This window comes from Mytilus galloprovincialis, chromosome 2 (genome assembly GCF_965363235.1).
Source record: "Mytilus galloprovincialis chromosome 2, xbMytGall1.hap1.1, whole genome shotgun sequence".
Taxonomy (NCBI): Eukaryota; Metazoa; Mollusca; class Bivalvia; order Mytilida; family Mytilidae; genus Mytilus; species Mytilus galloprovincialis.
The window spans coordinates 14,082,852-14,097,170 of NC_134839.1; the positions used below are offsets into that span (position 1 = coordinate 14,082,852).

A 14,319-nucleotide genomic window follows, 5' to 3' on the forward strand; every position below is an offset into this window, starting at 1 on the left:
CTAATCAAATGAAATTAAATGGAAGTTCCTGGGGGTTACCCCCCACCCCGTTCAATTTGAGAATGTACTATTATCTTGTAAACAGTCCAGATCCCCACCCCTTAACCATATCTATTCTTCAATGGGACGATAAAACAAATTAAATGAAATTAAAGGGAAGTCCCGGGGGGTCATCCCCACCACGTTCAATTTGAGAATGTGCTATTATCTTGTAAACAGTCCAGATCCCCACCCCTAAACCATATATATTCTTGTAGGGGACAATAAAACAAATGAAATGAAATAAAAGTGATGTCCCTAGGGGCTCACCCCACGCCCTCTTGTTTGTAAACTTGTAAACGGTCAACATCCCCACCCCTAAACCATATCTATTCTTGTATGGGACAATAAAACTAATCAAATGAAATTAAATGGAAGTTCCTGGGGGTCACCCCCACCCCGTTCAATTTGAGAATGTACTATTATCTTGTAAACGGTCCAGATCTCCACCCCTAAACCATATATATTCTTCAATGGGACGATAAAACAAATTAAATGAAATTAAAGGGAAGTCCCCAGGGGGGTCATCCCCACCACGTTCAATTTGAGAATGTGCTATTATCTTGTAAACAGTCCAGATCCCCACCCCTAAACCATATATATTCTTGTAGGGGACAATAAAACAAATAATGAAATAAAAGTGATGTCCCTAGGGGCTCACCCTACGCCCTCTTGTTTGAAAACTTGTAAACGGTCAACATCCCCACCCCTAAACCATATCTATTCTTGTATGGGACAATAAAACTAATCAAATGAAATTAAATGGAAGTTCCTGGGGGTTGCCCCCACCCCGTTCAATTTGAGAATGTGCTATTATCTTGTAAATGGTCCAGATCCCCACCCCTAAACCATATATATTCTTGAATGGGACAATGAAACAAATCAAATGAAATTAAAGGGAAGTCTCTGGGGGTCATCCCCACCCCGTTCAATTTGAGAATGTGCTATTATCTTGTAAACGGTCCAAATCCCCACCCCTAAACCATATATATTCTTCAATGGGATGATAAAACAAATGAAATGAAATTAAAGGGAAGTCCCCGGGGGGTCATCCCCACCACGTTCAATTTGAGAATGTGCTATTATCTTGTAAATGGTCCAGATCCCCACCCCTAAACCATATATATTCTTGTAGGGGACAATAAAACAAATGAAATGAAATAAAAGTTATGTCCCTAGGGGATCACCCCACCCCCTCTTGTTTGAAAACTTGTAAAGGGTCAACATCCCCACCCCTAAACCATATCTATTCTTGTATGGGACAATAAAACTAATCAAATGAAATTAAATGGAAGTTCCAGGGGGTCACCCCCACCCCATTCAATTTGAGAATGTACTATTATCTTGTAAACGGTCCAGATCCCCACCCCTAAACCATATATATTCTTCAATGGGACGATAAAACAAATTAAATGAAATTAAAGGGAAGTCCCGGGGGGTCATCCCCACCACGTTCAATTTGAGAATGTGCTATTATCTTGTAAACAGTCCAGATCCCCACCCCTAAACCATATATATTCTTGTAGGGGACAATAAAACAAATGAAATGAAATAAAAGTGATGTCCCTAGGGGCTCACCCCACGCCCTCTTGTTTGTAAACTTGTAAACGGTCAACATCCCCACCCCTAAACCATATCTATTCTTGTATGGGACAATAAAACTAATCAAATGAAATTAAATGGAAGTTCCTGGGGGTCACCCCCCACCCCGTTCAATTTGAGAATGTACTATTATCTTGTAAACGGTCCAGATCTCCACCCCTAAACCATATATATTCTTCAATGGGACGATAAAACAAATTAAATGAAATTAAAGGGAAGTCCCCAGGGGGGTCATCCCCACCACGTTCAATTTGAGAATGTGCTATTATCTTGTAAACAGTCCAGATCCCCACCCCTAAACCATATATATTCTTGTAGGGGACAATAAAACAAATAATGAAATAAAAGTGATGTCCCTAGGGGCTCACCCTACGCCCTCTTGTTTGAAAACTTGTAAACGGTCAACATCCCCACCCCTAAACCATATCTATTCTTGTATGGGACAATAAAACTAATCAAATGAAATTAAATGGAAGTTCCTGGGGGTTGCCCCCACCCCGTTCAATTTGAGAATGTGCTATTATCTTGTAAATGGTCCAGATCCCCACCCCTAAACCATATATATTCTTGAATGGGACAATGAAACAAATCAAATGAAATTAAAGGGAAGTCTCTGGGGGTCATCCCCTACCCATTCAATTTGAGAATGTGCTATTATCTTGTAAACGGTCCAAATCCCCACCCCTAAACCATATATATTCTTCAATGGGATGATAAAACAAATGAAATGAAATTAAAGGGAAGTCCCGGGGGGGTCATCCCCACCACGTTCAATTTGAGAATGTGCTGTTATCTTGTAAACGGTCCAGATCCCCACCCCTAAACCATATATATTCTTGTAGGGGACAATAAAACAAATGAAATGAAATAAAAGTTATGTCCCTAGGGGCTCACCCCACCCCCTCTTGTTTGAAAACTTGTAAAGGGTCAACATCCCCACCCCTAAACCATATCTATTCTTTTATGGGACAATAAAACTCATCAAATGAAATTAAATGGAAGTTCCTGGGGGTCACCCCCACCCCATTCAATTGTAAAATGTACTATTATCTTGTAAACGGTCCAGATCCCCACCCCTAAACCATATATATTCTTCAATGGGACGATAAAACAAATTAAATGAAATTAAAGGGAAGTCCCCGGGGGGTAATCCCCACCACGTTCAATTTGAGAATGTGCTATTATCTTGTAAACAGTCCAGATCCCCACCCCTAAACCATATATATTCTTGTAGGGGACAATAAAACAAATGAAATGAAATAAAAGTGATGTCCCTAGGGGCTCACCCAACGCCCTCTTGTTTGTAAACTTGTAAACGGTCAACATCCCCACCCCTAAACCATATCTATTCTTGTATGGGACAATAAAACTAATCAAATGAAATTAAATGGAAGTTCCTGGGGGTCACCCCCCCACCCCGTTCAATTTGAGAATGTACTATTATCTTGTAAACGGTCCAGATCCCCACCCCTAAACCATATATATTCTTCAATGGGACGATAAAACAAATTAAATGAAATTAAAGGGAAGTCCCCAGGGGGGTCATCCCCACCACGTTCAATTTGAGAATGTGCTATTATCTTGTAAACAGTCCAGATCCCCACCCCTAAACCATATATATTCTTGTAGGGGACAATAAAACAAATAATGAAATAAAAGTGATGTACCTAGGGGCTCACCCCAGGCCCTCTTGTTTGAAAACTTGTAAACGGTCAACATCCCCACCCCTAAACCATATCTATTCTTGTATGGGACAATAAAACTAATCAAATGAAATTAAATGGAAGTTCCTGGGGGTTGCCCCCACCCCGTTCAATTTGAGAATGTGCTATTATCTTGTAAATGGTCCAGATCCCCACCCCTAAACCATATATATTCTTGTAGGGGACAATAAAACAAATGAAATGAAATAAAAGGGAAGTCCCGAGGGAGTCACCCCACCCCCTCTTGTTTAAAAACTTGTAAACGGTCAACATCCCCACCCTTAAACCACATATATTCTTGTATGGGACAATAAAACAAATCAAATGAAATGTAGGTAAAGTCGTTGGGGGTCACCACCACCCCTCCTGTTTGAATACTTGTAAATGGTGGAGATCCCCACCCGTAAGCCATATATATTCTTGTATTGGACAAAAAATCAAATCAAATGAACATGGGACCATATAAATGGCGAGTTATGGGAGCTTTGTTTGGGAGACTTCGTAACAGCATCCTGTTACAATTACTTCTTGTTTTTGATGAAGCTGAAGTCCAATCAACTAGAAACTCCGTATGCTTGTTACTTATAGTATGATCTTTCTAATTTTAAAGCCAAATTAGACTTTTGACCCCAATTTCACGGTCCACTGAATATAGAAAATGAAAGTAGGAGTTTCAGGTTAAAGTTTTTGGTCAAAGTAGTTTTTGATGAAATTCAAGTCCAATCAACTTGAAACTTAGTACATATGTTCTCTATAGTATAATCTTTCTAATTTTAATGCCAAATTAGATTAATACCCAATTTCACGGTCCATGGAACATGGAAAAGGATAGTGCGAGTGGGGCATCCGTGTACTTTGGACACATTCTTGTTTATTTTAAATACTCTGTGTCCTCCATTTGTGTTTTAGGTTTTCTACTCGACTCATTACTCTTTTTGTCTTGCTTGCCCAGCTTTTTATTAAGTATTTATCAATCTGAATTCAATACAAAATTTAAAGAAATGACACTTCCAGTAAATGATGGATAAAACCTAATCGGGGATCCGGCTCAATGGACAAAGCCAATGCAATTTTATGCGACTTGGATTCGTATACTATTTCCGGAGCACCTGAGATCACCCCTAGTTTTTTGGTGGGGTTCGTATTGTTTATTCTTTAGTTTTCTATGTTGTGTCGTGTGTGCTGTTGTTTGTTTGTCTTTTTCATTTTTAGCTATGACGTTGTCAGTTTGTTTTAGATTTATGAGTTTGACTGTCCCTTCGGTATCTTTCGTCCCTCTTTTAATTTATTTTGGTAATCAATCTATTTCCGGTATTATGTAATATTTATCGTCATGAAAATTGAACATTGATTGTTTTTACTTGCTGACCAATGGTTTCTTTTACATAAATTAAACATTTTTATACATTTTGAAATCAATTTTATATTTTTGTTGGAATTGAACTTTGTTTTGTATATTTTTTTACTTGTCCACGGGCAGCCAAGACAAAAATAATTACTTGTCCGGTTGTTCAAATGTACGAGTCTGGAGAGTCGGGCATAGCATTTCCACACCCCTACTCTTATGGGATAACCGGTACAGCACTCAGTTGGTTGAAGTCATATCTCAAGATGAGGACTCAGCGAATCGCTATTGGTTCTGTTCTTTCTGATGAGATTCGTCTCCTATTTGATGTTCCTCAAGGATTGGTCTTGGGACCAAAACTTTATTGCATTTTCGCAAGACCAATTGACGAAATATGTAAACGACATAATATGTGCTATCACTGTTATGCAGACGACACACAAGTTTATCTCACGTTTAAACCACTTGATAATTGGACAAATATATCCAAGTGACTTTAGGCTTGCGTAGCTGACATCAGCAAGTGGATGTGCTCGAATCTGCTAAAATTAAACGAGGACAAAATGGAGCTGATAGTGTTTGCTTCAAAAAACCGAGTGAAGAACCTCTCAGACTTGCATCTCAATTTTGGTGGAAATGTTGTCAGTGATACTGAGTGCGTTAAAAACCTAGGCATTTATTTTGTGAAAATTAGCGCTGTTTCAAAATCATGTTTTCATCAGATAAGAAATATTTGACGAATTCGTTCATTTATTACAGAAGAAGCATTCAAAACATTAGTATGCTCCCTAGTAACCTCTGGTTTGGATTATGGGAACACATTGCTGTATGGACTCCCATCAACCACACTTCAAAGATTACAGCAAGTTCAAAGTCATTACAAGGAGGAGGAAAATACGACCACATAACGCCAATCCTAAATTTAATTAAAGTCTCTACATTTACTCCCCGTAACATACCGATGGCAATATAAACTCCTCGTCTATGTGTTCAAGGCCTTGCACAAGGAGGCACTGGTCTACCTACAAGAACACGTTAATATATATAAACCAATGCTAACACTTAGATCCGAAAATGCCGTGATTTTAACAACACCACGTGTGAGAACTAAATCATATATGGAGAGGAGATTCGACAAAGCAGCAGCCATTCTATGGAATGATTTGCCAAGTGATATACAGAACATCCATTTTGTGAACGCTTTTAAGAAACACCTGAAAACTCATTTATTCAGACATGCTTTTTCATAGTTTTTAAAATATTTTATATCACTGTAATTTTTGAATTATTAAGCAAATATTTTTTTGAATTTTTATGCAAATATTTTTCACTTATTTTTATTTGTACGGGTTCAATGTCTCCCTTATTTTATGTTGATCAGTAAATTTAATAGTATAGTTTTTTATGCCATTTATTTTAAATATGTTTGTTTTAGGACTTGTAAGATGGGCTTTCATATTTTATTGTAAATACTTATATATGTGTATGAATATGTTGTAAAGCGCTTAGGGTAATTTTTGTTATTATATAATGCGCTGTTATAAATACTGTATAATAATAATAATAAATAATAATAATTTAAGCTGTATACTTAATGGCCCTCATGCATTAAAATGCTTAAAATGAAAACATATACTAAAAGCAATATAACTGTCTTGTCTGATTTTTTTCTCTCCATTTTTAGATTATATTTTTCTGAATGACTAAGTTACATGCAAAATCTCCCAAATTTTGAATAACTGTTAAAAATGAAGTATAGATCTCAACAGGTTTCTTATTCTCAAAGATATGTTCTATTATCATCCTACCCCTGTCGGGTCAAACCAATGAAGAGAAATTTGGTATTGGCTGCTTCTAAGGCCACAGCATTCAAGAGTTAGAACAAAGACTGATAGAGTTGGAGTCAGAATAATATGTCAGAGTAGGCAAACATATTTTCCGGGGAACCATTACCTTCAAACTTTAGCACGTTTAAAATTCGTTTCTGTGTAGTAAAAAGTAGGCTTATACTTATATCAAATTATCATGTTCTCATCCTGAATATGCATTTCATTTGCTACTGAAGATAACAGCTATTTATCTATTCTTACCCTCTTATGAATTTCTCACTAGATTTTACCCTTACATGTTTTAATGTAGCGATTTTAGGAAATTCTACACAAAGCTATATTTACAAGATATCATATAACATAGATTTAACAAGTCAGATTGAGAGTTACATTTCTGCAATGTTTATCCAAACCACTTAATTCAGCCAATCTAACAACATCATTACTGTGGAAAATAGTAGTGACGATCCATAGTATTTGGTTTTTGCATATATGACTAAACTGTTTTGATATGTCAGCAGTAAACACTGAACCTTAAGATATGATTAAGCTAAATACTGTGGATTCATTATTGTTCGTTGAATATCAATTTTCATGGATTTCATGGATTTCATGGGTACAGGTGAACCACAAAATTAAATGTTTAACAAATGACAAAAATTTCCTATAGGCTTGTCTGCAGACTTCGACAAAACCATGAAATTACATAATCATTGACAATGCAAGGTTTGCTTAATCCACAAAAATTTGTACCCATGAAAATAAATGAATCCACAGTACTCACTTTAGTCTGTGTTTTATAAGGATATCCTTTCTTTTTATAGGTTACTCCCTAAAGCCAGAGTTTTATACTGTAGTGCTACTGGTGTCACAGATGTTAAAAATATGGTACTGTACTTAGTATATTATAGAATTTATATATATAAGAAGATATGATATGAGTGCCAATGAGACATTTCTCCATCTAAGTCATAATGTGTAAACAGTTAACTATAGGTTAAAGTACAGCCTTGACTCACACAGAACAGCAAGTTATAAAAGGCCCCAAAATTACTAGTATAAAACAGTTCAAACAGGAAAACCAATTATGCACATTTAGCTGTACAGGCTTAAGCCTGGTACAGTCGATTCCACTTAATTGCATACCGCTTAATAGCATAATTCGGTTAATTGCATAGTTTTCTCCTGCACAAAACCATTTCCCATTCATGTAATGTTAAATTGTCCGGTTATATGCATAGCTCTACAAGTGGCCTTTCGGTTTATTGCATAGAAAATTATTGCCGTCTAGATATGCTTAGTTAAAACTGACGAGATTTCTGACCGGAAATGGCAATTTGGTAAGTATAATTTTCTTGAATGCATTCTTATTTTCGTTATTATTTCATATTTACTTTTTTGTTATCTAAATAAAGTTTTAAAACAGTTTCTTTCGTGTTTATATTATGAATTTGATTTAAAAATAAATCTTGATGTCTGCACAGGTAAAGTTTCCCATGTTCTATTTTAAGCCTCGAGGTCATAAACATGTCAAATAGATATTGTTGTAAAAACACTGACCATTCTATCTCAAAGGGTGTTAAAAATTGATTGGATTTAAACAATTGTTCATAGATTACATTTGGGGTTAATTTTAAAAACAATAACTCCTGCTAATTATCGATCATAACTCTATTAATTGGGCTTGGGGTGATCTGTATTAATGTTAAATATTATAGGGCATTTACAAATGGTTAAAGAATTTTATGCATCAATCATTTATTTTTAATGTTTTATGAAAAGAGCATTTACTTTTAATTATTATAGTTTCTCACTTTCAACACTTGTTTCTAGCAAATAACCCGTACAGGGCCCTATTACTGCTTTGCAGATACGAAACTCACGAGGTGTTTCTTCACTGTCCAACTGCATATCAAAGGCAATTCATTACACATCTATTGTTAAAATAATTATAAACTGTGAAGTATTGTTTAAAAGTTTATTTTAATCAAAGCATAACAATGTACATTGTACATATGGGTCATAGAAACAAATCTATTTTTAGAACAGTTTATTTTCGTATCCCAGGTAAAGGAAAGTCGGAACGCAAATAAACTAAACTAAAACAAAATGTGTTTATAATCTTTATTTAAAGAAACAAAATAAAATAACACATATGACACTAGACAGATAATTTTTATTAGAATAAATCAACATTCATTGTTGTATATGGATTACAGATGTTCATCTTTCTTCATGGATTTCTTTTACTGATCTGTTCTATCGATGTTATTTGACTCTGTCATTTGGCATTTCAGATATAAGCATACTCCGCTTTATTGCATAATTTTGTCTGACAAATAGGATATGCAAATAACCGGAATCTACTGTACTGGAAACCAATATATTTTTGCGAGCGATTTATTTTAGCGATTAGAAAAATAACGCTTATATTAATTGTTGCGAATAAGTAAAACTTTGATATTTCCTTAATAAACTTCATCAAGTAAATCAGAAAATCACGAAATTATATAGCCAGAAAGGGTAAAACGTGGAACAAATTATCTGTGAAAATAAGTTAGTTTAGAGTATGTTATGCAGATGTTTAGACTCTTTGGTGTTTTCCCTATGATACCATGTAAAATATATTGCCTCATAACACCCATTTATCTTTTCAAATAAGACTTATAGCTCATAAAGGTTAATTTACCAAAATTTAAGCAGATTCTTGATTTTCTTTCTTTTGATTTGAGACCCAAATAATATTAATGCAAATACATGTATAAGTAAAAGTCAGAGTCAGCCTTTTCCTGCACTATTTTAAAAATCAATTATCTCTAAAAGGAGCTCCATGACCTATCAATATTTTTAGCTTAATTTGATCCTTATCTAATGCTCTTCTGTGTTAAAGTATCAATTTTGAATTCTTGATTAATTTAATTTCACCTATCAATTGTGTTGTTTATTAAACAAATGTGTTTCAGGCATTTATGGAGAGACTTGGATTATGGGGAGAGGGAGCGCCATTTAAGACATTTGAAGGGTTCCTGGACACGGTACACAAGAAAGGTCTTGGTATGGCGGAGATGCTGGCAATGGAGATGAAGATGTCAGGAATGTATATCTCCAGAGGACTAAGTTACAAGCAGGCTGAGGTAACATTTCAATCCACTGTAGAAAAAACAATATTTTGAAAGCTATAGATTTTGTGGTTCACTGAATGATAGTGTAATTAGGGCATTGTGTCTTAAAGACACATGTTCATGTTTTCAGTGAATCTACAGGGGCAAATACACCCAAGAATGTACTATCACCTTCTTCCTACTTTATTTTTATTTCAATGCAATACAGACACAAGACATGTTAAACCATTGGTTCTTTAGAACTGCTTTCAGGGGCAATACACCAAAGAATGTGCCATCACATTTTTGCTTACTTTCGTTTTACTTCAATGCAATACAGACACATGACATGTTAAACCATTGGTTCTTTGGAACTGCTTGGTATTATTTGATATTAAGTAGAAGACTCAATAATTAAACAAATAGTTGAAATGAACATTATTGATGTTTAAAAGCTTTTGAGTGAAGCTCTGGCTGCAGAAATAATCATACTTTTCATTCTTTATTTATCTATATGTTTTACTTAAGAAATTTAAAAAAATGTTATTTTTTTGTGTAGTTTGTGACAATAGAAGCACCACTGACCACAGAACAGAAGAAAATGTATGATGTAGCTGCTAAAGTATGGTAAGATTAACAATGAATCATTGACGCTTACAAACAGATTCTTAAGGAATAAACAATTTCTTTTGACTCAGACTAGAAGGGTAGCTAACAAACTTTTTAAATGCAGGCGAAATTTCTTTCTTTGTATTGCAAAAGTTATTATTAAAAAGTACTTTCACCAGTTCACCAATACTTGGATGTTAAATTTTGCACATTCACAGTCTAAAAATCAGAGATGTAATTTCTTGTCACAGGTTCTCATTTGATATGATAAGTATACTGAATGTAACTTTACTTAGCTGTTTTACCTCTGCAGCTCCTCACCAAATGGAGGTTGTGATAGTGGTTTACCTCTGATCATTATACCCCCGCTTTAAAAAAGGGGGGGTATACTGTTTTACCTCTGTCTGTCCGTCAGTCCGTCCATCAGTCCGTCAGTCCGTCAGTCCGTCCGTCAGTCAGTCCGTCCCATGAAACTTTTGTCACATTTTTCTCAGGAACTACACATCCACCCTTTCTGTAATTTGGTATCAACATTTATATATGTTAGCCATACCCTGTGATGCGTTTTCAGATTCATCACTTGACAACTTCCTGTTTACCGAACACTTGTATGATTTTACACATGATAGCCAAGTTGAAAATTTTCTTCACATTTTTCTCAGGAACTACACATCCACCCTTTCTGTAATTTGGTATCAACATTTATATATGTTAGCCATACCGTGTGATGCGTTTTCAGATTCATCACTTGACAACTTCCTGTTTACCGAACACTTGTATGATTTTACACATGATAGCCAAGTTGAAAATTTTCGTCACATTTTTCTCAGCAACTACAATACAAGGATTTCTGAAATTTGGTTTCAGGATTTATATAAGTCAGCTATACTGTGTGATGCGTTTTCAGATTCATCACTCGACAACTTCCTGTTTACCGAACACTTGTATGATTTTACACATGATAGCCAAGTTGAAAATTTTCGTTACATTTTTCTCAGAAACTACAATACAAGGATTTCTGAAATTTGGTTTCAGGATTTATATAAGTCAGCTATACCGTGTGATGCGTTTTCAGATTCATCACTTGACAACTTCCTGTTTACTGAACACTTGCATATTTTTACACTATTAATATTATCCACTTGCGGCGGGGGTATCATCAGTGAGCAGTAGCTCGCAGTTTCACTTGTTTGTTCTCTACACATTTCTGTCACATTTGTCAGCAACCACAGTTGGGGAGTGGTCTAAGTAGTTCAACAACTGTAATTACTAGACAGTCAACTCTCAGGTTGTCAGTTTGAACCCTGTTTGTGATTATACACTTGACTTGTTAACAAGCATGTTAAAAATTCCAGCTAATTGTGCAGTCTTGTATTAAGCATTGTCAGTTTTCCTACCAAATGTCGGTGTCCTCCTCCACTAAAAACTGACACCCCCTGAAATAGCTCAATAGTGTATTGATTGGCATTCAACACCAATCAATCAGCAACCACAAGCTATAACTTGTTGATATATGGTAACCATATCATATGGTGTGAGTTTTTTTTTCAAGTTTTACAATGTTCTTCTTACTGTTTGCTAAAATCTTATGTTTTGAAAATACCATGGACAAATATGAAATTTATTCACAATTTATACCCCCCGCTTTAAAAAAAGGGGGGTGGTATACTGTTTTACCTCTGTCTGTCCATCCATCCATCTGTCAGTCAGTCCGTCCCATGAGTATTTTCGTCACATTTTTCTCAGGAACTACTTTACAAGGATTTCTGAAATTGGATTTTAGGGTTTATAAAAGTCAGTTATACTGTGGGTTACATTTTCAGATACATTACTCAACAACTTCCTGTTTACCGAAATATTTTGGCGGGGTATCACCAGGGAGCAGTAGCTCACAGTTTTTCTCAGCATCTTCAAATGATGGTTTGTTGATATATTGCACTAAGCTTCACCAGGTTATGCCATACCATGCAAATGATTAACTGTAACTCTGATGGTCTTTCTTTTGTTTTAAAATCTATAACATTAAAAGTACTTTTATCTTTACAGGAATGAATTAAGGAAGGCACTAGAGAGTGCGAATAGGAGATGTAACAGTAGTAACCAAAGATTATGGGTCCTATATTGGTCTGCTCATCAAAGATTTTTCAAGCAACTTTGGTAAGTGTACTTTATTGTATGTAAACAAAAGTTCATATATTTCGTTGAAGAACACTAAGTGATTTTTTAAAGTAACTTTGATTGGAACATTATACTGCCTCAGAAGTCTTGTGGTAGCATGTTCGCCTCAAGTGTAGGAGTTCATGTGTTCTAACCGTGGCTGGATTAAAGAAAGACTTTAAATTGATATTAGCTGCTTCTCCGCTAAGCACAGGGCTTTAAGGAGTAAGAGAAAATAATGGTCAGCTCATAGTCAAGATAATGTGTCCTGGTAATGTAACTTGTCTTCCTACAGACTGTTACCTTGTGAACTAGCACGTTCAATTCTGGCTCAGAGTGTCGGTCTAGTACAAGGAAGGGTAAATTTTCATACTACATGTTCTCGTCCTGAATATGCATATTGATTTGCCGCTGGATGTTTAGCAGCCATTCATCATCATCAACATTTGATTGCATCTATTATAATTTATGCAGTTATAAATACCACATTGACCCATAGCTGCTATCAAGCTCTTTGATTTTGTGAGTTATGGGAAACAATTATTAGGAAATGTTTGATGTTGTTGACATTTGTGATTTTGGTACCTTTAAAGAGCTTTAGTCTTTGAAGCAAGGTAATATTCTGTATTAGTATTTTAAGTTTTGCATTATAAGGTGTACGTCCATTATCACTGAACTAGTATATATATTTGTTTAGGGGCCAGCTGAAGGACGCCTCTGGGTGCGGGAATTTCTCACTGCATTGAAGACCTATTGGTGACCTTCTATTATTGTCTGTTCTGTGGTCGGGTTGTCTCTCTGACACTTTCCCCATTTCCATTCTCAATTTTATTAATTAGAAACCATATGATTTTCAGAGCACGAAATGTTGTGTTCTTGTGTTTTTACTGCATCTGTCTGTCCTCTTTCAGGCTAGAAACTTAGTACATATTTTCATTATGAAATGTTTAAAATACCAGCTAAATTAGGGATTTTACCAATATTTTCAATGAACATAGAAAAGTGTAAATGCAAACTGGACTTGTTGTTTCTATAAATACATATTCTTGCTTAAAAAATTAAGCATGAAATGTCAGAGTTGTAAGTCCAACAATTTTATGATTTAATATTTCAGCATGGGTATGAAGGTACCAACCATTGTTAAAGAGACCAAGGAATCATTAGAGGCAGGTTGCTGTGTTGTAATAGGCCTACAGACTACTGGAGAGGTATACATGCACTGACTAATACATCTATCACTTTTAAGCTCACTTGGTGGGGTAGGGTTACATGTCTTCCTGCCAACTTCACTGTGAACACTTACTTTTAAAACCAGCTAATTGTGACGGTCTTCTACAAAGCAGGGTAAATATTCATTTTACCTGAACATGTTCTCATGATGAATACTGTGGGTTCCATATCCATGGATATTTTTGCCGAGCTCTCTGTACAATCTTATAGAAAATATGTCATGTGTTGAACATTTAATTTTGTGGTTCAACTGCAACAAAGAAATACACGAAAATTTCTGACATAAAGCAGCAATTTATCATCATCCACATCATTATGAAACTTCAGATCCAACATGATACCAAACTTTATCTTACTGTTTAAAGCATAGAGGTGAACAATTGTGATATTGTCATTTTTAAGACATTGAAACAAAAACTTAATGCAAAGTTTGATTTTTAATTGTTGTATGATTTGTTTGATAGCTTAGTGATGAATTATCCTGATTTGACTGTACAAATGAATCATGGTCATTAAAATGCTATAAAAATCATGTTTTTAATATTTTAGGCTAGTTTAGACAGTGAACTGACAAAGAAAGGAAGTCTGACTGGATTTATGTCCTTATGTAGAGAAATCCTCACAAGATTTATAAATCAGTACTTTCCTGTTATGATTGAAACTAAGGTAAAACACTTTATATTTGTATTTTGAAATAATGTCTG

At 35.2% G+C, this 14,319-nt stretch overlaps 1 protein-coding gene across 4 annotated transcripts in view; it reads left to right on the top strand.

The window, feature by feature from the left end:
* LOC143062959 (protein strawberry notch homolog 1-like) overlaps positions 1 to 14,319 on the top strand; it is a 78,253-nt gene that overhangs the window by 24,981 nt on the left and 38,953 nt on the right. For all 4 annotated transcript variants that reach the window (XM_076234824.1, XM_076234825.1, XM_076234826.1 and 1 more), the window contains 6 exons: positions 7,343 to 7,406; positions 9,482 to 9,652; positions 10,179 to 10,246; positions 12,275 to 12,385; positions 13,500 to 13,593; positions 14,165 to 14,281. In XM_076234824.1, the coding sequence (XP_076090939.1) occupies positions 7,343 to 7,406; positions 9,482 to 9,652; positions 10,179 to 10,246; positions 12,275 to 12,385; positions 13,500 to 13,593; positions 14,165 to 14,281 (625 nt within the window). The remainder of the gene's footprint in view (positions 1 to 7,342; positions 7,407 to 9,481; positions 9,653 to 10,178; positions 10,247 to 12,274; positions 12,386 to 13,499; positions 13,594 to 14,164; positions 14,282 to 14,319) is intronic.